At 45.7% G+C, this 22,538-nt stretch overlaps 6 protein-coding genes across 7 annotated transcripts; 3 read left to right on the top strand and 3 right to left on the bottom strand.

The window, feature by feature from the left end:
- Positions 1 to 662: 662 nt before the first annotated feature.
- On the top strand, positions 663 to 4,007 carry GL218_03910 (Inorganic pyrophosphatase; the record flags this gene model as incomplete). Its single annotated transcript, XM_033580491.1, has 5 exons — positions 663 to 674; positions 2,901 to 3,113; positions 3,188 to 3,307; positions 3,386 to 3,729; positions 3,782 to 4,007. The coding sequence occupies 5 exons, from the start codon at positions 663 to 665 to the stop codon at positions 4,005 to 4,007; spliced, it is 915 nt and encodes a 304-aa protein (XP_033436150.1).
- A 353-nt stretch (positions 4,008 to 4,360) lies between these two features.
- On the bottom strand, positions 4,361 to 4,725 carry GL218_03909 (54S ribosomal protein L44, mitochondrial; the record flags this gene model as incomplete). Its single annotated transcript, XM_033580490.1, has 2 exons — positions 4,361 to 4,476; positions 4,545 to 4,725. 2 exons carry the CDS (start codon positions 4,723 to 4,725, stop codon positions 4,361 to 4,363), a joined length of 297 nt encoding a protein of 98 aa, XP_033436642.1.
- Positions 4,726 to 5,209: 484 nt separating this feature from the next.
- GL218_03908 (putative sec20 domain-containing protein) lies at positions 5,210 to 6,576 on the top strand (the record flags this gene model as incomplete). Its single annotated transcript, XM_033580489.1, has 2 exons — positions 5,210 to 5,544; positions 5,616 to 6,576. 2 exons carry the CDS (start codon positions 5,210 to 5,212, stop codon positions 6,574 to 6,576), a joined length of 1,296 nt encoding a protein of 431 aa, XP_033436641.1.
- Positions 6,577 to 7,836: 1,260 nt separating this feature from the next.
- On the bottom strand, positions 7,837 to 9,102 carry GL218_03907 (putative hmg box protein; the record flags this gene model as incomplete). The annotated part of the gene is made up of 1 exon (XM_033580488.1): positions 7,837 to 9,102. The coding sequence occupies one exon, from the start codon at positions 9,100 to 9,102 to the stop codon at positions 7,837 to 7,839; it is 1,266 nt and encodes a 421-aa protein (XP_033436336.1).
- A 5,787-nt stretch (positions 9,103 to 14,889) lies between these two features.
- On the bottom strand, positions 14,890 to 17,533 carry GL218_03906 (uncharacterized protein; the record flags this gene model as incomplete). Of its 2 annotated transcripts, XM_033580487.1 has the most annotated exons (5): positions 14,890 to 16,788; positions 16,841 to 16,939; positions 16,993 to 17,110; positions 17,168 to 17,262; positions 17,354 to 17,533. In XM_033580487.1, 5 exons carry the CDS (start codon positions 17,531 to 17,533, stop codon positions 14,890 to 14,892), a joined length of 2,391 nt encoding a protein of 796 aa, XP_033436334.1. The 2 variants fall into 2 exon arrangements, with proteins under 2 accessions (XP_033436334.1, XP_033436335.1); XM_033580486.1 differs by having other exon boundaries at positions 16,993 to 17,262.
- Positions 17,534 to 18,978: 1,445 nt separating this feature from the next.
- On the top strand, positions 18,979 to 19,593 carry GL218_03905 (Carboxypeptidase Y inhibitor; the record flags this gene model as incomplete). Its single annotated transcript, XM_033580485.1, has 1 exon — positions 18,979 to 19,593. One exon carries the CDS (start codon positions 18,979 to 18,981, stop codon positions 19,591 to 19,593), a length of 615 nt encoding a protein of 204 aa, XP_033436805.1.
- Positions 19,594 to 22,538: the final 2,945 nt, after the last annotated feature.

The following is a 22,538-nucleotide window of genomic DNA, read 5'->3' as shown; positions in this document are numbered from 1 at the left end:
GAGTCGCTAACAAATACGGAAAATTTACTAGGGTCCAATCAAGGACCGTGCAGGCCTTGCTAGGTAACCCAGTCGCTCTGCACAATTCGCATAGTCGTTACTTTTTGAGTATTCTGTCACACGTACCAGGTGTGTATGTATTGGGGTGCCAGACGACTCCAACGCGCCTACATGAGTAGCTACCTGGGTAGGTAGGGTGTGCATTTCCATGTATGATGTAGCAGCGGGTATCGAATATTGCCAGGTCGTTTCCGTACCAGCATTTAGCTTACCCCTGATCCATGATCCTTCCCATCCAGATTTCCAGACTCCAGTCTCTCACCGAACTTGGGCAAGTGGTTGCATAATCGTATCGGCCTTCCGAGGGAATGCCCCCACGTTACTAATTAATGGAACGATAGAACGATGGGCTGGATGGGCTAGAGGTCTGGTATATAAGGCCTTGGTCCCCCGACCATCCGTTCTGCTAAACTCTTGACCTTTTCCTACATCCTCCCAATCCTCCTGCTGGTGTGTGCAGATATTTCCGAGTGGAAATTGGACTGGGGAAGCAGACCTAGCCCTTGAGTACTAGTAGTCGCCGACGAGCTCTGAGAGCGACGCACTGTGAGTGAGTAAGTACGGTCAACCATGACCATGTTCATCCATCTTGAAAGGATGGCATGATCAGTCCGGTAAGCGACTAGTTCTCGTCATCCGAAGGCATTGTCCTCGGAGCTGTATTTTCCCTTTTACTCGCGTGGAGATCTATTCCGACAATACCATCACACATGGTAGCTAGATTTTCAACCCTATTTTCATCCAGTCGAGAAAGGTTTGAGTATGATATTTGTCTCGACGCTGGGGAGCTCGAATAGTTTTCACGAATAGATATCGTAACATTACTGCCGCATCCAAGCCGATAAGAGTCTTATGGCTACTTAGATCTTATGCGAAGTAAGTATTCCTACTACGTCCGGGCTAAATTCTGCTGATAACTAATCCTAGAAATAGCTTGGTTTACTTGAGAAGATGAGCTTGACATGAACGTGTCCTGGTTTTTCTAGCGCACCCTAACACTGAGAAAGCATATGCAATCCAACGTAACTGGGGAGGCAACAGTCTCGATGCAGCGTCATTTCAAGTCAGCAAGGACCCGGAAAGTTTCTCGAACCAGATGCTACCTACTTACCTGTAGGCAGTACATTTATTGCTGTGGCCCGGTTCTGCGAGTACCCGATGACATGTGACGGAGTGAGCCATGACAGCTAATTTCGGGAAGAAACCGACCTAGCGCCACCTAAGTTATAACATGTTATCGTCCGGAAATCGATTTTTTAAACCTCATTCCAGGTTAGAAAACACTATCCACGACTTGTTGCTATATGATATCTACACGAGGAAGAGTCGACTTGGCACCGGCCAGGCCAAAATTCAATCGCTAAAACGGCATCCATTCTTATACCATTACTAACAACACGGGATCGATCTATTCACTAAGACTTCGGGTTTCGGGTTGTGGCTTTCTAGTTGGCCGAACACTGGAAGGTCATGTGTGAGGATGCGAGTAGTATGCAAGTGAGAACACAGCTAGCTATGCTTCAGTATAGGGAGCTACCTATCGACATAGCTCAAACCAAGCTCCTGATATAGTCAGAGACCCTTTATTATAAGTGTCTTGGTAATCCGGGGATCTAACAATAGCTTTGATTAACCAAGGTGTAGAGGTCCTTAGCAATATCCTCTTAGAGTCTGGAGACTCGAGTTATGTAAGTCAATTTCTACCCCGAAAGCCATAGAAATCTACTCTTCTATTTCGGAAATGTGTTGGCAATGTTTGCTCGGATGGTAGCATACGGATTTACGTGTCATATCTCGACGAGGTTTATACGGAATCAACTATTCACGAAGTATTGGTTTACCTTCAAGAATTAGGTAGTTGACTGGTGGTGACAGCTCAATTCTCATATTAGGTATGTGTCCGCTCGTAATTAAAATTTTATGTTTCTTAAACAAGCGATGCACATGTTTGCATAAGAAGCAGTCTAGAACAGACTGTTTACATATTGTTACGTCGAAGCTAGGATGACGTAGGTTTATTAGACAAACTATCAGTACATTAGGTATCAGAATTGAGATGCGACCGGCGGGGAGTTGTGGCTAGTAAGACATCCCTAATTGGCCCTAATTGGGCAATAAACTCCGTGTTCGAGCCACACTTGACCCGAACTAAATTTGTGGCTCGCATAGTAAGTCTTTCGGGGATATTCATATGTAGAAGACAAGAGTAAAATGTTGACCTAGGTTAATCTAATCGTGTACTTGTTTAAGCAACCACGGTAAAGAAGCGGTAAAAAGGAAAACGGCCAAGTTCGGCTCGTCTTGTGGATAATAGCCAACTGATTTTATTGTTTATTCATGGTCATTCTATAATTTATCTAACCCCTTTTTAACCCTCATCCCTTTCAATTTTGCCTTTTTTTCTTTTGTTTTTAATAAGGCTATCCCGCATGTTATTACCAAGAGTTGGCCAGCAAGTTTTTTCTTTAGAAAAAAGATTGCTCACTTATCATTATCCACGTTATCCACGTTATCCACACAAACGGTTACTACTTGAACGACTAGTAATACAACGAAATTATCAGGCCAATCACGTCATCCCTTCGACCAAGCTGGCGGTCCACTGCAGCAACACGTCTTCGACCCCTCCCCCTCCTTCTTCTGCCGCCTCTGACCACTTGCCCCTAACTAAAACTACTAAAACTACTAAATCTAACTTTCGCCATCTAAACCCAAATCCACATATCGAACTTTCTCCTATTTCTTCAACTCCTAAAAACCCAACCTCCAAGATTGCGTCTCGTCGTACTACTCAACTCGCCCAACACCTTAAGGGCTCTACTTCATCAACCGTCGGTCAGAACTCGGGTAATTCAGCATCTTCGTCTGCAATGGCTTCGTCTTATGGCGTCCGTAAGGTCGGTGCTCCCAATACCTTGGAGCACCGAGTTTACATCGAGAAGGATGGCGTTCCCGTCTCTCCTTTCCACGACATTCCTCTCTTTGCCAACGCGGAGCAGACCGTTCTGAATATGATCGTTGAGATTCCCCGATGGACCAATGCCAAGCTTGAGGTATGCACTATGCCAGAGTAGCTCCGGCATATTGGCGCAGCTAGTTTTACTAATTAGGGCCTTCCTTTTATTAGATTTCCAAGGACGAACTCCTGAACCCCATTAAGCAGGACATCAAGAAGGGCAAGCTACGATATGTCCGCAACTGCTTCCCCCACAAGGGATACCTCTGGAACTACGGTGCTTTCCCTCAGGTAATACATTCCACGTCGTTGTGTATCTCTTGCGTGTTTGCTTGATATACCTACTAAGACCGTGTGTACCTTACATAGACCTGGGAAGATCCCAACTCGATTCACCCGGAAACCAAGGCTAAGGGTGACAATGACCCACTCGACGTCTGCGAGATCGGCGAGCTGGTTGGCTACGTAGGTCAGGTCAAGCAGGTCAAGGTCCTCGGTGTTATGGCTCTGCTCGACGAGGAAGAGACCGACTGGAAGGTCATCGTTGTCGACATTAACGACCCCTTGGCTTCTAAGCTAAACGATGTCGAGGATGTTGAGCGACACCTCCCCGGCCTCCTCCGTGCTACCAATGAGTGGTTCCGTATCTACAAGATCCCCGATGGAAAGCCCGAGAACCAGTTCGCCTTCACCGGTGAATGCAAGAACAAGGCGTGAGTGTTACCCCTATTTTTATACCGGATTCACTGCTAACGAAACACGTAGTTACGCCCTAGATGTCATTCGCGAATGCGGTGAGGCTTGGGAACGATTGATCACCGGCAAGACGCAGCCCGGCGGCATCTCTACGACCAATCTGACCGTGTCCCACTCACCTAGCCGCGTCGGACCTGAGCAGCTACCTCCCCTACCCCCCAATGAGGAACTCGCGCCCGAAAAGATTGACAGCTCGATTGACAAGTGGTTTTTCATCAGCGGTGCTGCCGCGTAGGCTGGATATCCTTGGGTCCGGTAGAGAAAAGTTTGGCGTGCTGATGGGCTTGAATCTTAAAGGGGCTCCGTTTGGTAGCATATCTGTCTGACATGCTTCGACCTCATGTGCTGGCTTAAGATGAATAAATGGTCATTCGTAAAATGGGCATCGAATTTACCCAATCCGCTCTCGTTCGTTGCCCTGACATGTTTGCGATTTCATAGACGATAAATGCAGTGACATATTCTTGTGCAATGATATATACCCGTTCAATTAGGGGGGGTGCTCCGCGCTAATAATCCGAGCAAAACGAAAACGCCAGTCAATGCTTATAAAGTCGAGGGATAAATTATAAGAATAACTTTGTTCCATTAACCATCTGTTAAGTCTGACTGTTTTTGTAAGGCTCGCGAATGTCTATCGACTTCTTCGATTATGCCCTTGATACCCAACTGCTCGCCATCCAAGGTCATCTCCTTCCCATCCTCTTAAGGAAGTATTGTTAGCACAACCCGAATAATAAACGCCTAAAGCTGTCGTTGGAACTAGACGTACTGAATTTGACCTTTAGGGTAGCTGGTATAGTAGATGTTCGCGGTAAGATAGTTGTGTTTATCTGCATACCGTTCTGTCGCGCATTGGGAGGGAGGACGCTGAGGAATAGCCTCGTGGCCCGCGAGCGTATGGAGAAGGGGTTGAACTTGGTGTTCACCTCGGTGATGAAGCGCGTGATCATTGTGCCGGTTGTCTACTTTTACGTATTAGATATTTATTAGTATATATAACTATAGCTTAATCGTTGAAGTGTATTTAACTTGGATAGCTCACATGTGCATCGAATTGGCTCGTCCCTTCGGTACTAGTATAAGAGATTCACGACGTACGATAAAGCTTCCGAAGATTTTCTGGAGCCTGTAATTCAAGATGTGGCTGGTGCTGATAAGGTGGGATGAATGAGCGGGGATGACGGAAAGATGGACGGGATAGAATGCAGGGGATGTGGCCGTGCATCACTTATACTAGCCACATTTAAAGCTTCCAATTCAATGGAACCTGCAACGGAACCTGCAACGTCACCGTTAACAATAAATAATTCCGTATAAGTAAACCCTTACCTATTAACCTACAGGTCTCACAAATCCACACTTCGCCTTTATGAACAAGGCCACGAAAATACCCCTATAAAGAGCTGAGGCTCGGTTTATTCAACCAACAACAACATGTCTCACGAAGCTCTAGAGAAACGATTTACCGATCTACAAGACCGTCTTGCGCTCCTACAAGATGCGACTAACCAGCTCAAGGTGCTGATCGACCGACTAGCAAACTTCAAGTTTCAACCAGGTTCTGTGCCCCTCGGCGCAAACGACGACGACAATGTCGGGTCTGAACTCAGCTCCGAAATTAACCAGATACTACGCGAACAGGAGGAGGAGCTCGAGTTGCTGCACGAGGAAATAATAGATATCCACCCAGGAAAGCCAGGGAGCAGTTTACAACATGACAAAGATAGACTGAAAGACGGCGCAACACGGCTTGAGGAGGAGTTGCAAAAGTACGTAAGGGGAAATATATACAAGTTATATTTATGAAATTATCTAGGTACTTAATCTAACTCCTTTATAGCTGTCGAAAGGCTTTTAGGAAAGCCCAAGTCTCGGCGAAGCGCAACCTACAACTAGCCCAGCGCCAAGAGCGCGAGCTTCTCTACGCCTCCTTTTCGAGTCCACGATCCGGCGCCTCGTCCCCCCTACCCCCGGAATCAACTACGTTACTACCGCCCAGCCGACGGAAACCCCGCGCCCGCGCCGAGATGTCCAAAGAGGAACAGATGCTCAGCGCTAGCAGCGATGTGACGGAGTCGATGCGCAGGACCCACGATATGATGGCCGCCGAGCTATCCAAGAGCGACTTCGCACATAATGCACTGAAGGAGTCGACGGCCGCGCTGTCGCAGCTGTCCGAGAATTACTCGAGTCTGGATACCATGCTGTCGAATTCGAGAGCGCTACTTGGTACGCTGCTCAAGAGCCAGAAGACTGATACTTGGTATTTGCAGTCGGCTTTTTATATATTAGTAGTCACCATCGGGTGGTTAATATTCCGACGTCTGCTCTGGGGTCCGACATGGTGGCTCGTCTGGCTCCCCTTGAAGCTCATGTTTAAAGGCGCAGTTGGCGTGTCGAATACGGTCTCCCGGCGAAACGCACAAGTATCAAATCCCGACCTCGACGCGTCTACAACACAATCCAGGTCGCCGCAGGTATACATGAATAACGAGGAGGTCCAGACGGCGCAAGTCAGTTATCAATCGGAGCTGTCACGCGAGAGTACAGAAGCTATCATGGAGGAAGTCGATAGAATTATTAATAACGAAACGGTGGAGGCAGAAAAAGCCCCCGGAGCGGAAGCAGAAAATGATACACAGGAAGAAGGACAAGAAAAGGAAGAAACCGTGTTAAGGGAGCGCAACGATGACGAACCCCCTAATCCAAAGAAGCGCGTGATGGAAGTAGAAGTAGAAGTAGAAGAGCATACTGGCCCCCCATCCTCTAATAGCGAAGAAAGACCCAAGGATGAGCTGTAATATATTAGAAAACGAATAAACCACATCCCTTACCCTCATCCAAAAAATTCTTTATTGCCATCCCGCGCGGTATATAGTTCTGTCTGTTTCGACGGATATTAATCCCTTTCAAGGCCCCGCGGCCCTGCGGAAAGCTCCTGTAAGTTGAAGGCTAAAACATTCCTTTGTCCCCGCGCGGGAGACGGGGGGCTCGATCGTTTTATTATTGACTTGGGTTCTGTATTTCGCTTGCACAATGAAAAGGTGCGGCTAATGGAGGGGTGGACGATGTTAAATAGAGAGCCACGTAGATTCTCTTATTCATATATGTATGGGCGGGAACAAAAGAGATGAAGCGGAATGGCTTGATATATATGATCATCCATCCCTCTGTCCTATAAAACAAATTCTTGTCAACATACCGCTACACCACTAAAAGGTTATTTGGTAATAGATTTTATTCTATTACATTTTATATATGTCGGACAGATATTTATATCTGACAATTCTTAACTCCCGAAGAATATTCTCGTTTCTATTCCTAACTTCTAACTCAAGCAACGAAAACAATCACGGCTTAACTAAGTAGGTAGCTATCCTCACATAGGTTAGGTGCATTTATGCAGTAATTTATCATTTCATTCTACTAATCTGAATCCTCAAAGTCCATCCTCCTTACTCCAAACTACTAAAAAAGCACGCAGCCGTCTTGCAAAATCCCCCCCAAAAACAAATTCTGATGCGGCTTATTTCTGTCTGTCTGTATGTCTGTCTGTCTATCTGACTAACAAACTTAATCTGACTTGATGTTCATCCATTCTAGATCTCCGCACAACTTCCAGGCCACGGGTGGGAGGGAAAAGGGGGAGGGGGGTATCATCATCATCATCACCACCGCTTCTTCAGCCAAGCCGCCCAAGTCTATGTCCACGAAACGATGATGACGCCGCCAAACTACTGCTCTGAGCGCGGATGCCCCGACACACCGACACACACACATGTAACCAAACAGGCAAACAAACAACACGTAAACACAACACACACAAGCGTGTGGAGAAACGTACAAGTAAGCCAAGGCACAAAAAGCGCCGATGGGAAAAACAGGATGAGAGAGAGAGAAAAGAAAGAAGGTCAAATTTAAATACATAAAAGTGTGTGTCTACTCCCAACTCCGAACGCAAGATATTTCGCGTTCTAATTCCCGATCCTTTTGTTTGGTTTTACTTGTTTCTTACTCTATCTATCATCTCCGCCTTTAATCTTTACATCTGTTCGGGGAGATTAACTCCCAGGGCTTTCCGTCGTCCCCAGAATGCCGTCGATGTCGAAGTCGGTGCCCGCGGCTAGTGTCTCCCACTCGCCCTCTGCCAGCTTCGGTACGTCGTCGTGCCACGATGGTCGTTCCTCAGCCACAGTGTGGTTAGGATGATGGAAAGCCTGTTCGAACTGCTGATGGTGCTGCTCTTCGCTTACGTGTCCGCTCAGATTTCCCTGGTCTAGCGTGTAGTGAGGTTGGAGTCCCTCACCTTGGCTCCCTAGTCCGAGGATACCTAGCGCGTCGAAGTGCTCGCTACCTTGTTGGCCCATGAGTGACGGGTCTATAGGGTGCTCGCTCATGCGCTGGTGCGGATGAGGTGGTGGCGGGTACGCGGATCCCATCATATTTCCGTAGTGGTCAACAGGGGAGCTATGGTATGACCCCACGGGTGAGTTCGCCTTGTTCATGTAGACATTCTCTACAAAGGGAATTTGGTTGCCGTATGGCGACATATGATGTGGGTAAGTCGGGCGCATGTAGTCGCTCGTCTGCTGATAGTACTGGCCTGGTCCAAGCCCAATCCCGTACTCGATTGGCCGAGGCTTGCCCGGGTTCGAGTGATGAAACGAAGACGGGTGTGCTGGATGTGGCAGTCGTTGGTGATTCATGACTGGTGACTGATACGGCTGATACCTTGTTCTCGTTCCTGGTGGTTGGTATTCACCATCTGGATCGTATAGCGGTCTTGAGGAACTTCTCGACGGCGGAGCGGTATCCCAGTGGTAACCTTCCAGGTCAGATCCATCGTCTTCCGACTCATTGACGGTAGTACTTCTACTGCCGGATTTCCTGTTCTTAGCCTTAGCTGGCGCGAACTTATAATCAGGAAAAGCAATGCCATGATTTGCCCGTTCGATCTTGGAATAGGAGTCGAACTGCTCTTTCAGAGACGATGGCTCCATAGCCCAGCTCGCACCGCAGATCCGTGAGATAACCTGGTGGTTATCATGCTTTCTCCATTCCTTGGCTCGATTTTGGTAAGACTTCCGATAAAGCATAAATGCGTTCATCGGACGCTTCACCTTGCCATCTTTCGATTCCCTTACCTCCCTTTGCCGCACCTCCGCGCCTCGGTTTACGTAGTCTTCGATATTAGTGTCCTGCACTGTGGTAATATCTTTTACTAGTATACTCAGAGGCGCGTCCAGTACCACTGGTGGCTCATCTGACTGCCCCTTGGTCTTCTTCTTCTTCTTGGCGCCTGCGCCTGTGCCTTCTCCCCCAGACATTGGTGATTGCCTTTTGAGCCCTCGAGAATTCATCATCGGTGTCCCTTCTCGCGTCCGGTTTATAGCTCGGCCGCTTCTTGTTCTAATACTGTCTGTTTGTAAAGGTGTTGGTGGTGAAGTCGCAGGAGTGCTATAAGCATTGTGGGGTGTCTTTTATAGGAAGACATTAGTAAAGATTAATCTCTAACGAAGATGAACAATAAAGGACAAAAGGAAATCAAGTTGATTGTTCGTCTATTGAAGTTGTTCAATATCCTTTATTTCTAATAATAACATACCAACGACGAGCCTGTATCGGGCAATTGAGGATACGGGCTTGGCTCCATCTGATAATTCTGCTGCTGATATCCGCTACTGTACGTAGTGGCGTGGTCGTATATAGGCATGACCATCTGCTGCTGCTGCTGTGCTTGAGCCGGAACCGGGCTTGAATATCGTGAGGGTGGTTTTGAGTTTATCTGCTTGTGCACCTCAACAGACGCCGCTGTCGCATTATGCTGGATAAGTTGTTGGAATTGATTTTGTAGGACGTCGTCGGCGGTTGTAGAGGAAGGGGGATTGTTATTGTTTGAGGGTGCTGGCGATGACGGACCGGATTTCTCCATGTCATAGGTTGTTTTCTACTGCACTATTATGCGACAAGCGGGAGTAGGTCGTTGAAAATGGTCTGAGGCGGACAGGGAGAAACTGTAGTAAATATTGAGGGAAGACGGATAACCATAAAGATTGAAGATGAATAAGGAGGCCACTTTTAGAGAGCCGCCGGGTTTCCCCTGAGTAAGGACAGAGACAACGTACGCCTACGTGCAAAGGAAACTAGAGGATGTCTTCTTGTCAATAAGCTGCCGGTTCTATTCCTTCCTCTTAGCGAATAGCCAACAAGCGGCCAGACTCTCGCTTAACTATTACCAGATAAAAGGTTGGTGAGTAATGAATATTATATTCACCCACCAATACCCCAAGCCCCTCAACTTGGATGGAGTACTGATGATTACGGCGATTATCTTTTGGATATGAGTTGCGAACTAGATAGATCGATGAGATGAATGTAGGTACAAGGAGGTACTAGTACACAGCGTCTCCGTGCCTGTGTATGGTCTCCACCAGATCTACCGTGACGTAGATTGGCAGCCAGTCTCTAACTTGTCTATTCGGGTATGTCTCTGATAGTTGGTTCGTAGCTACCTGGGAACGCCTCAACTTAGAGCGCGGCGGGCGTGATAAGGCCGCGGATGAGATCAAATAGTGTGAGTATGGTCGAGAGAGACATATACAGCAAGGAGGCAAGGAAGAAGACGTCTCAAAAGTAGAAATCAGTATCTTATTGATTCAGATATCCTGGAAGAATATCGAAGATGTATCGGGCAACCGGTTCGGGTTACCACTTTTGAGGTTGTTCCAACTACAGAGGTGCCGGAGCTTTCATCTGGACTTTCTCGGTCTGTGAATGGGTGAGTAAGTCTTCAATTCTAGTCGCCCACATTGCCTTCCTGCTCCGCCACATATGGGCTATTAAGCTGTATCTTTTTTCTGCAACTGGAGAAGCAATGTGTGCGTCCAGACAACATAGGCTACCCGGCTTGGTGCCAGTGTAGCCTGCAGCCGCAGGCATAGATCTATCAGAAACCAGGTTTGTCTCTGGTCGTGACACTGCAAGGGAAGGGGGCATGCAGCCGCATTCGGTCATGTGAGCAGGAGAGGGGAGAAAGACGAAGCATAGAGACTTAGAAGAACGTACCTATTGCATGATATCTGCCTAATAGAATGTTGGTCTGTCTGTAATATCCTTGCTTTAGCAGCGCCGCGACGAGGCTTCTCTTTTCTCCCGATATTGCTTATATGTGCGTGCTTCCTCACTTTGTCTCGTTGTTAAATCTGGAAGACCGATGGTAGAAGCTGAACCAGAGTCTTGGGATAGAGAGATATGTGTAAGGCTTCTCTCCTCTCCGAGGGGTGAATTATGTGATTGATTGATGAGTTCACGCCCCTTTCTTAGTGGGTACAGTGCAATAGGTAGGCACAACGAGTTACTGATTGATGCAACCTCCCCGGCCTATGGTCCGCACGAGCTTCCTTTATTTCTTTGTTTCCACTCCCTCGCCAAAGGAATTTCAGCTACCCACGTGCCGCAGAAGTAACAGGAACTAGTATCTCCGTAAGGCTGGCTAACGATGTGACTGGTTCCTTGAGCCAGAAAAATCGATGGGGCGCGTGGAAATTGATCTGAGTATCGAATATGTGAAGTTATCAATTATTGTCGGCCGACTGTATAAGCATCCTTCCCTATCCCCATCAACCCAACAAGTTGTATAGTACGACAAGAAGCTGCTGCATGTATAGATGGATAGGTGAAAAGGACCAGATAGAGAACTACTGCTAGATGCCGCCTTTGTTGACCCAGCACGAACGACGAAAAGCAGCGATAGGTAACAAGCAACAACAAAAAGAAACATCTTTCTAAACTTCCCTTTCAAAGCCATATTCCTGGGGCTATAGTTATTTGTATGGCGGCTTTCTTCGGAAGGTAGAATGCGGCCGCAAGGTTGCGCATTACCGCTTTCGGAAAGCAAGAGGGAAAAATGCGAGGCATTGTACAACGTGTGCTGGCCTAGAAAATTACTCTAGATCACTTACGGAGCTATGATAGCCCTAGCCGTGTTCGGGGGCAAAAGGGAGAGAATCTAGGAACTGTACTTATGTTGGGCACCGAACATTCCGGGCCGGTAGAGAGCGAGAGAGTAAGCAACTGGTATTGTTAGTGTCATGATTTCTAGAGTAGATGAAATGTAGCCTATACCTAGTTCTCTCTCCCTTTCTCGCTTTCACGTATGCTCTTACACCTGTTAACGCCGATAGCGATGGACTCCCACTCAACTATTGCCCACTAGGGTAAGACATATGCAAAAAAAAAGAGATAGCATTTTGTACCCACATGATACCGATGGCCGCAGATCCTGGGCTAATAGACTACATGCAAGATTGCATGAGATGTGCTGCATGAGGGACCGGGGAGTTGAATGAACTTGATTCCCGAGCAACCTAGATTTTTTTTTTTTTGCCACATCTTCAATACGACCAGGGGGAAATATCATCTAGTTGCCCACTACAAGTTGCTTTTGGTAGTGTTTTAACAAGGATTTCTGAAGGGTCACCATCACTGGGTACCGTCGTAGCTACTCTTGGCCGATGTGAGGGACTGGAATGTTGGTTCCTGTATAGGTCCCGAAAACGTGTCTCCTACAGCTAAATTCTCCAGTGGCGCGGATACTCCAACATTCCTTTGAGAATTTGCTGAAGAAATTAACCCAATGCAGACAGACTGGAGCTGGATTCTTTCTTCCCCTCTTCACCCTTTTGCCTAGCCAGATCGCGGCGTACAAGCAGCCGGTCAAGATAACCATGACGCATTACTACTAACCACTAAATAGGTCTTAGTAGCTGCACTAGAGAGGGAGTAGAGTAAAGAGAATATCTCCGAGCTCTCAACATGTAGTGTCTTCATAGCTCTATAGGCCAACCCCTTTATCTTGGGGGTGGGCTAATCTCGGCATCAGCTCCGTAGCCAAGCAAGAAGAACCTACTGGCTGTTGATTAGACCCGTCAATCTGCAATATGGATGTTAACTGCAGTATTAATATGCTGCTAGTGCTGTCCTTCCCTAGTGATGAGCATGTATGGCTGTATGGCTGTATAGCTGTATGGCTGGCAGATCAGATCGTGCCTGGGCATTTTGTTTGCAGCCGCATCCCTGTACCGTACGACGGGTATTTACACTAGCTCTGCAGACTGTTTGAACCTCGACCCCAGTAGTGCTAAAAGGGGGAAAGCCCAACAACTAAAAATTGACGTACAATTATGTTGACGGATAGGAAGGTAAATTGTTTTAGTAAAAGCAGTGGTTTCAGTCGTATTGAGAGAATATTAAGAGAAAAGAAATACTCATGGCTTAAGGAGACATAATCATCTTTCTTCGAAGAGAAGTATGTAAGAAATGGATGGGCATCATGGTGGAAGGATGCTACTGTGCAGCATCGCGTATGCGTCCATACATATATACTAGCCAGCCACTTTCTTGAAAGACCGGCTTGTATTATCTTCTTTTCTTTCGTCTTTTTTGGACTCGGGGTCTGTCTTTGAGGTCATCACGCAGTTAGCTCTTCCCGGGTCTCTTTTTTTTCTCCCTTGCTATGTACTGTCTTGCTCATAACCCGGATGTGTAGAGTTATAACAATGAAACCGTTAGAAAGAACCTAGTTGACCTATCCCCTCACCTTCAACATCTTCATATTATAATACTTAATTTAATGCTGGTAATACTGGTATCAAGCGTATATGACTTCATCGTGTTGCGTTGTTCGTTCGCTTGCTTGCTTGACTAATGGCACTTGGAAGCATACAAATATGTGCGCACCATTCAACTAACTCGCTTTTGCATTGCTAATTGCATTTCTTCATGCACCGGTCTGCTCATATTCTGTCTCAGCGCTCTGACCAACAGTTCGTGCGAACATTCGGGACTTGTGTGACAGCTCAACTTCGACGGCATGGCGCATTACCCAATAATAGCTACCAGAAGTCTAAGGTTGATTAAGTTAGGCTTCCCCCTAAGCATTGACAGATGCAGGATAGGTCAGCTCATCCTAGGCTCTGGAAAATATGCCCTGTCCAGTAGGATGCCCAGACCCGCCCGGGCTGCGAACTGCTGTGCATCTATGTATGCAATCTGCAGCTTACCGAGGAGAGAAACGTGGAGTCGGTGTAGTTGTCTACCACTGGGAGAGCTTTGCTTTAGACATTAAGATGAGAAATGCTATGATAAAAGATGACAAGTAAGAAGTATATGGGGAGATGAAATAGAATGATACACTGAAGTGAAAGTGATATGTCTATTATTGGTATGATGAATGGTTCGTTTACCTTAGGTACCTAGTACCTTGCGTAGGAGATGTAAATATTGCAGCAGGATGTTAATTGATATGAATAGTGATAAATTTACATATTGTTTTATTAATATGACGATTTAGAAAAGGACCGACCCGTAAGAAGAAATTAGGTACTGCCCGTAGGGAAAGAGGCTTCCAATGAGCGGTAAGGCGTCGTGACCTAACCAGGTACCTAACCTACCTAACATACATGTAGGAAGTACATTACCTAAGAGGTACCTAAATAGATGCATGTACGCACGGCTGCTACCGACTACATGTATGTACATATGCATTTGCTAAGAATCTTTAAAATGGGTCCCTCATAATATAATATCTCACGGCCATTTTTGAATTATTGGATTCTGTACCTACCTATTCTCCTGAATGTTGCACTACAAAACCGCCGGCACCAGTTGTGCGTCAATGCATGCAAAAATAACGTATTATAACGTTTCCCTTCTAGTTTACATTTCAGGCTTGGTTTACCTGTCTCCTACGCCGTAAAATGCATCAACTATCTAAACCAATCGGAAATCCTTACTCCTACATGCTTCCAACGGGTTTGCGGATGCATCCCTTTCCCATTCCACGGGGAAGAGATTGACGTTACGGGAACACCTAAACTTATCCATCTTTACACCCGTATGCTAAAGAAAACTGCCTAATATCAATGCCATAATTAGGCGCATATATGAGATCTGTATCCCATCTCAATTAGGACGTAGTCGAACTTACAGTGCCAAAGAAATTGCGCTGAAAATATGACCAGTCTCTAGACTACATGACAGATTAGTCTACTCTCGGTGACCTGTAACAGTCTAGTTGGCTGCCCAACTAAGCCATTATCCCAAGGCGTTTCTGACTATTCATCCCTAGTGATCCCACCTGGCGTATGCGATGCCGGCCGTATAGGGTCGGAAGGTTTGACAGGAGGTGTCAGTATTTGCTGTGAAGGTGAAGGAGATAAGGCCGTCACTGGAGGGAGAATCGAATGTGCTGGGGTCGAAAATAAGCCATTGCCTGATTGCTGGTGTGGAGGCGGCGAGCGTTTTAGAGGCGAGATCCCATTTTGGATCGGTGGTAGACTAGGTGTTGCGTCAAGCCGTGCTCCTGCCTGGTCAAACTTCTTAAGCTGTGGAGTAGAAAGCACTGTCTGTTGAGCGTTGACATCACTGCTCGAAGGGCGTGCTAAAGCGGAAAATGATACAGATGGTGGCGAAAGAACTGGAAGGCTGCTGCTTGCGGCATCAAAAGGCTGCTTCAAAGGCGAATCAGATCTGGCGGCCACGGGAGGTATAGAGGCATCTGCATGAGGCGGGAGATTGTTCGACTGTGCGGATTGAGGTACGCCGTTAGCTTTTGGTGACACGCGGAACACACCCTTTTGTGGCACCCTTACATCCCCGGAACGGCTTCCAGAGGTTGGTGACGCATTGAACATGGTTGAATAGGCCCTTGCTTTATTAGGCGACTGCTCCGGAGGCGATAAATTTGGGTGCGGTGAAGAAAATGGATGAAGCCCATCACCATTAGTGAAGGGTGAAGATGGAGGAGGAGCATTAGGTTGACCTCCCTGCTTTATAGGGATCAGTGGCTGAGTGGTGAGCTGCGTATTATTAAGCCTTGCCGGTATCTCGACTGCAATGCCAGAGCGTTGGGTGAGTCGAGCACGGTCTGGAGTAGGCGAACCGTCCGACTTTGTGATAGGAGATGAAGATGAAGCATCTTGTTGATTAACCTTTAACTTGATGACCGTAGCAGACTTTGGCGTTGAACTCTTTCGGCGGCAGCTCTTGCAAATAAAATGAAAATCATCGCGATCGGCTTCTTCCTCGCTGATGCCAACGCATTTGCTATGCAGCCAAACATTGCATCTCTCGCATGCAATACTGTGTGTGCCATCATCGACCTGACCGTAGACGCCACAGACACAGTCAAAAATCCAGTCATCCTCTTCCTCCTCAAGCTCCTGCAGGGCTTGCCTGTTCTTCTCGATCTCCGCTTTCAACCGTCTCTCTGATAAACGACCGGTCCCAGCGCTTAGGTTTCTACTATCCTCAGACAGTTGTGCTAGTTCTTCTTCGTGCAGTCGCCGTCGGTCCTCCCGTTCTCGAAGTCGTTGCTCCCGAGACATCATGCGGTTATCGCGCTCTTTCTCCATTTTTATACGTTTTTGTTGCTCCTTTCGAGCCGTCATCTCTTCTGCCCGGCGTTTCTGTTCCTCTTCTTTAACCTGCTGCTCTAATCGTTGTTGTTCGGCCTTGTTGGCGAGGCGGCTTGAACGTTTGGCATGTGCCATCTTTTCGAGATTAAGTAGCTCCTTCTCCCTCTGCAGAGCTTTCCGCTTCCGAGATTCTTCTTGCTTCTCTAAAATAGGTAGAAGGTGGTTCTCAATAGTACTCCTTAGGACTTTTTCATTGTCGTCACGGGTCTTTCGAATAGTATTAAGGAATTCCTGTACTTCTGTGAGGCTCGCTGCAATGCACTCCCACTTCGCACCCCCCAGACCGTCATCCTCCGGTTCGACAGGTTGATCCGCGTCGGAAGCAGAGCCATCATCATCATCGCCGCCGTTTTGCGCTGCGGATCTTGATACGCGTCGTCGTTTGGCAGCTCTTGCTGCTGCTTTGGCCTTTTTAGTATTCTTCTTGGGTTTCCAGGGCGTAGGGGTCAGCGGGGCTTCTGTCATGCGGTATATTCGGTTATCGTCTAGGATATAATAAATGCGATCGTCGCTATCCCAGCCAGAGGGTTCAATTCTCTGATATAATATTAGCGCATATTCATCAGAAGATCTCGGGGGAGATCCGTACCCATTCTGTTTGATCGCTTGGCTTCTGTTCATCCATCTTTTCTCGGATTCTTTCGGGATGTAGCATCACCCATTGGGTAAGCTGCTGCAATATTTTGATCTGCAGTAGAAACTCTTAGTATTGTATGATTGTCTACTATGCGACCGACGAACCTTTGTGAGAGCATCGAAGTCATCGAACTTGGCGGGTGTGTCCGCGGTACCAAACGGATTTCGATCGGCGGCCTTAGCAACATATTGCCGCCGCGTATATTCGTCGAAGAGATCCGGTCTTGGAGACGAGTCAATAATACAACTTTTTGGAAACGTATACTGCGAAGGGACATACGTTAAGCCGCGATGCGACGATACAAACTTGAGTAGGGCAAGGCCAATGTTAATTAGAACGGTCGAACGGGGTTTCAGGAACTCGGTCTCTAGATCCTATCACGACAGAGTGTTAGCGCTACGGATCGATATTAAAGATCCTGATAGGAACTATCAGTTGAGATTAAGGATAGCAAGGAGCACATACATCTATCTCGAGATTATCGTCTATCTTCACGACCTTGCCAAATAAGTATATCCACTGGAACAGGTTGGCAAATTGCCAAGTATTTCTAATGCGATGAAGTAAAGATAGCTCCTTGGGGGGGCCTTGCGCCTCAGCTTCTGGTTCGGCATCGCGCAAGGCGCGCTTCCTTGATGAAACCATGACGATAAGTGTATCGTAGGTGATTTTTGATGGCCGAGATATATTCGGCTAACAAATGCGCAGGGAATTCAACGAAGGAAGTTTAAGCGGGCTTAGAAATAAATTGGAAGTTGGTCGGTGTGGTCGGTGTGGTCGATGTGGTCAGTGTCGTGGGCAGGCGAGAAGAGGGCAGATAGAATTAGGGTTAAGGGAAGTTAAACATAGGTACAGATAGAATGAGATATTTCATTGCTATGAGAAAAGTAGAGTTTAATTATGGCCAGTACCTAAAAATAAGTTGGGCAGGATACGTCGTAGGTATTGTTGACGTTTGGAAAAACGCACAGCTACATTCGGCAATTAATAGAGTGACGTGAGGTGAAGTTGATTATATGTACATAGCTTTGGTAGGCACGTAATTTGGGGGAATAAATTTCTAGGCGCGATTTGGGAGTTTGCACCTCAAGTCTATTTTACGCGACGCAACTGTACACCCAGAATTGATAACCTGCAAGCAGAATGGCATGTGGATCTCACTTACGCGCCGCAGCCCACCAAAAAAGAGGGGGCCAAGCCACAAGATTGAAAGAGTCTGGATGTACATTAGGTACGTACCTATATATGCATACCCAAATACCTATGCAGGTAACGAATGTATAAATACTAAAGAGGCACATGATACCTAATACTCTAAAGTTAAACTTTTCAATTTATGAAAACTTCTTATCTCTTATAATTTCTAAATATATTCGTAAATCTATGTTATACACTATGTACGTACCTATTAACAAAACTATATGATACGATATTCTGGAATTTTACTCGCGTCAAGTATCTAATGAAATAACATCAACATCTCCCCCCCAAGGTTCACTAATTACGGTCTCGGCCGATGATAGTTTAGGCATAACCACTATAGTCTTACGGATGCTAAATCTAAACAATAAGTCTCTAGTCCTATCAAAGTCTTTTGAAATCAAAATAAATAATATTAACCATTCTAATAGTAATTACAAGGATCGTCACTTTATACCTACCCAGGTAGGTTAGGTGACATCACGACAATGTAATGCGGGGACGGAGTAACATCACTTCCAATATTAAAAGTGTCAGAGAGATGTCTTCAAAACCCAGAACTCTAATAAGTTTAGTACTAATAAAATAAAAATTAATATCAAAACCTAAGAAGATGTTAGTTTATTTACCCACATGGATCATCTTTTTCTTATTAGAAGCTTTAACCGTGACCGGTAAACACCAACCTACCGAGCAGATCGTCATTTCTACATCTGAGCAGCATCAGCTGGATTCCGACGTATACAAGGTCCAGCATGAGTATGTGCATCTCAGCATACCAATAGCATTCAACGTAGGACCTAACTGACAGAGTAAATACCAGGTTGAAAAAGGCAGAGATCTTTCCAACAGGCAAGTCTCTACTTACAGATCTGATATATAGCTAACCAATGATAGTCATTGACAAATTCCTCCCTTCGTTTCTTCTTGACGCGGAATGGCCGTCGGGAGAACGTACGGAGCTAGGGAATACCGTGAAGGTGGATGATGTTCAAGACGAACCCACCATCACAATACGCCAGAGCCACTCCTCATCGTCGTCGGCTGAGCAGCGCTCCAGCGTGACCTACACAATCATCATTACTGATCCAGACGCTCCATCTCGCGATAACCCGGAGTGGTCTGAATTCTGTCACTTCATCGCCACGGGGGTGGATATCTCATCATCGAAGCCTGCTGCTCTCCGTTTATCTAGCTTAAAAGATGTTATACCGTACAAGCCTCCTGGCCCGCCACCCAAGACTGGAAAGCACAGATACGTGTTTCTATTATTCGCTCCCGCGAACGGCACTACAGACCCGCTTCATCTAACCAAACCGGATGACAGAAAGCACTGGGGCACAGGGAAAGCGAGACACGGCGTGAGGGATTGGGCAGGAAAGAACGGTCTCAAACCTGTTGGTGAGTATCTTAGCAGTCCGATCCTAAATCATCCTATGGAGACCAGAGATGCTGATGAGCGCGTAGCGGCGAATTTTATCTATGCTCAGAATGAGGAGCAATGATACTCGCCTCTCTTCGAAGCAAGTAGTATAATTATTTAGTGGTAGACTACCTCTTACAATAACTATATAAAAGGCATTGGCACGTGTGCTAGGCAAGGCGAACGCATCAGTTTCATTTTTTTCACATGCCTAGCTACCATCTCAATCGTTCAACTTTCTTATTCTTGAAAACTCTGTAGTGGCATAAAAATGAAGGCATATATATATATATTACAGGTTTCATAGTAGCACAACCTGCTAGTGGACTCAAGACAAATAATCCGAAGAGGATTAAGAAAGAAAACTCAACAGCATAAAAGAGAAATGGGAAGCAAAAGTTATGTGTCTAGAATTAGACCATAATAGCACAGCTAGCTTTATTCAAAAAGTTTTATAAACACAATATCTTTATTCATCGAACTATTATTTATGCGGATCGAAGCCAAGTAGACCTGAGGCCATATGTCGTTTGGAAAAGCAGTAGTATCAAGTCACTCGTTTCATCAAGTCTCTTAGGGTTGTCGATAGCCATAACCCCCTTATTGCGGATAATTAACCTAAGTTAAAATAGGGGGTTCTCTGCTATATGACAAATCACCTAGGGCTTTCTCAGTGTGTTTCTGGGTGACTACATATTGCTTTGTATTTTTCTTCGTATGTCTATCCCAAGTTCCCAAGCCTACAACTTTATTATTCCCTATGCTGTGTTATTCATAGGAATTGTGCCATTGCTGCTTTTTCGAACCCTTCCAATATTTAAAGGCTGGAAGATTCCCCTGGCCCAATACCACTTGTCAATCCATTCTATCATAGACCCCAAAGCGAAGCTTCGAGCTAGCATAGCATAAATTTTCGCCTTCGGGCATTTGGTCAATTTGAAACGATACAGTACGTACCCTTAATACTGCATTTCAGACCAACAATAATGCTAACGAGATTTTATAGGAGAAGATTAGCATGGCCCCTGCACTAAGGATGACACGCTTAATCAAAGTGAGCTTCAAATTTTTTTGCTAATTTTTTTGCCAATTTTTTTCCTACTCCACTGGCTTCACTTGCGGACTACTATTCCGTACCAGGGCAAGCACACAGCTCAATAAGTCAGACCTAAACTCTATTTTTTCCTAAGATATGTTTTTCATGGCAACCGAGCCGACAAGTTTCCAGCATGGGTACCAACGTGGAACACATTTCACAATATTCCCAGGAAACTGATATGCTTATACTGCTGAGCGGGTAGTAGGCCATATAAACAAGAGGTATCTAGATTATAGTCATACAACAGCTATCTGGCAGGTACAAGGCGTATAACCCCGCATAGAAAGAGGTGGTAAGGCTACATACCTACATAGGTAGGTAGTGTAGGTAGGCCTGGTAGATTTGGCTAAGTAAGGCGTAAGGCTAGGCTGGGGAGGGCCAAGGCTCAGGGGAAGGGGAGGCTACAGGATCATTTCTGGCTCGCGGTTTACTTAGCTAATATTTCACTAAATAATAGCATACTAAAAGGAACATTTACTTATTCAAGACATATTTAAGGGTTATTCGAAAAACTATTAAGTTTTTATAAATATTGTGGAATGATAGGTAAAGTGATGTTGTATTGTAAAGATTCTTCTATTCTAATTTCAATAGTGGGAATCTTATATATTCCCTCATTTCATTGCACCTTCCCACAGTACCTATCATCTTTTACAAGTTACAAATCCTAGAAATTTAGAACTTAAGGTTAAGCTGGGAATGTTTGGGTATAAAATAAGTGTTACGAGGTGGAACTAAACAGCATGGAAACAACTTCGTTGTTCCGTAAGGAACTCTAACTACCTAAAAGGTTCTATGTCTATATACTAAACATGTTCTTTGTTCTAGATGTCTCATCTAGAATCCTGACAATAAGTGCGGTGGGAATCCAACAAGATAGACGCAAACCTCAGGTTTTTGTACAATCCATAGAGTGATCTCCTGAATGGAAAGCAGTAAGAAGACTAGGCATTAATTGAGACTATAGAGATCCATCATCTCACCACTCCGTATCAGCGTCATAAATAACTTCACAACCCCGACCCTCATTACCACCATCCGTCCCTGTGCCGTTGGCACCATCTGCCCATATAGCATTGTCATCATCTCCCCATGTGTCGTTGTCACCATCTCCCGAGAGGGCGGTATCCACTCCGATCTTTTCAGGGGTCAGATGCACAATGCGATCTCGATCACGAAACTCCAACGCTATGCGAAGGGTTTCTCCCATGGAGGAACTTAGCGGCTGGAAGACAATCTTTAGTCTCGATCTAGGCCTTGTTATGATACGTAAAGTATCGCGAAATCCCTAGTATTATTGATTAGCTTAGATTCATATTCTACATATGAACATGATCTAAAAAGCTCACAAGGATTTCCTTGATCAAGGTAGCGACTACTTCATATTCATCAAGCACCTCCGCTTTGGTGAAGCTTCCTTGGGTAGAGTTCGGTAGTATTAGGAAAGTAGTTTGAATTGTTGGGGTACGAATATGCTTTATTTAAGTCTTATGTCGGTGTTGCTGGATGACTTCGTGGATGATTTGTTAGGAGGGTTGTATAATGTTGAAATGAATAGAGAATCCTGACCTTGAATTGAGAGAGAGACAGGTATTATTGCTTAACTTGGGTTGATAGAGTTAATTGCACTATTCTTAATGTGGTATGTTTGAATATTTTAGAGGTGTTGACATAATTGAGGACAGGAAGAAAAATATTGACGGGAGTGGCTCTGCTTAAATATTAACTAGTTACGATGTAATTAACTGTTACAGGGTTGTCACCAGTTGTTCTCTCCTTCCTAATCTCAGCTTGCACTGGCCCTCAAGAGGCCAGTGCGAAGGCTGTGATACATAGGTACCTAGGTACCTTTTTGCGAATGTTTGTGACAAGAGCTACAAAAAGGGCAGTCAGCCAAAGCTGCGCTTGCCTTTTAAACAGTGTTACCT

Source organism: Daldinia childiae (assembly GCF_008694065.1).
Source record: "Daldinia childiae strain JS-1345 chromosome Unknown Scaffold3, whole genome shotgun sequence".
Taxonomy (NCBI): domain Eukaryota; kingdom Fungi; phylum Ascomycota; class Sordariomycetes; order Xylariales; family Hypoxylaceae; genus Daldinia; species Daldinia childiae.
The sequence above is the reverse complement of the archived record's forward strand: the minus strand, read 5'-3'. Positions and strand labels throughout refer to the sequence as shown.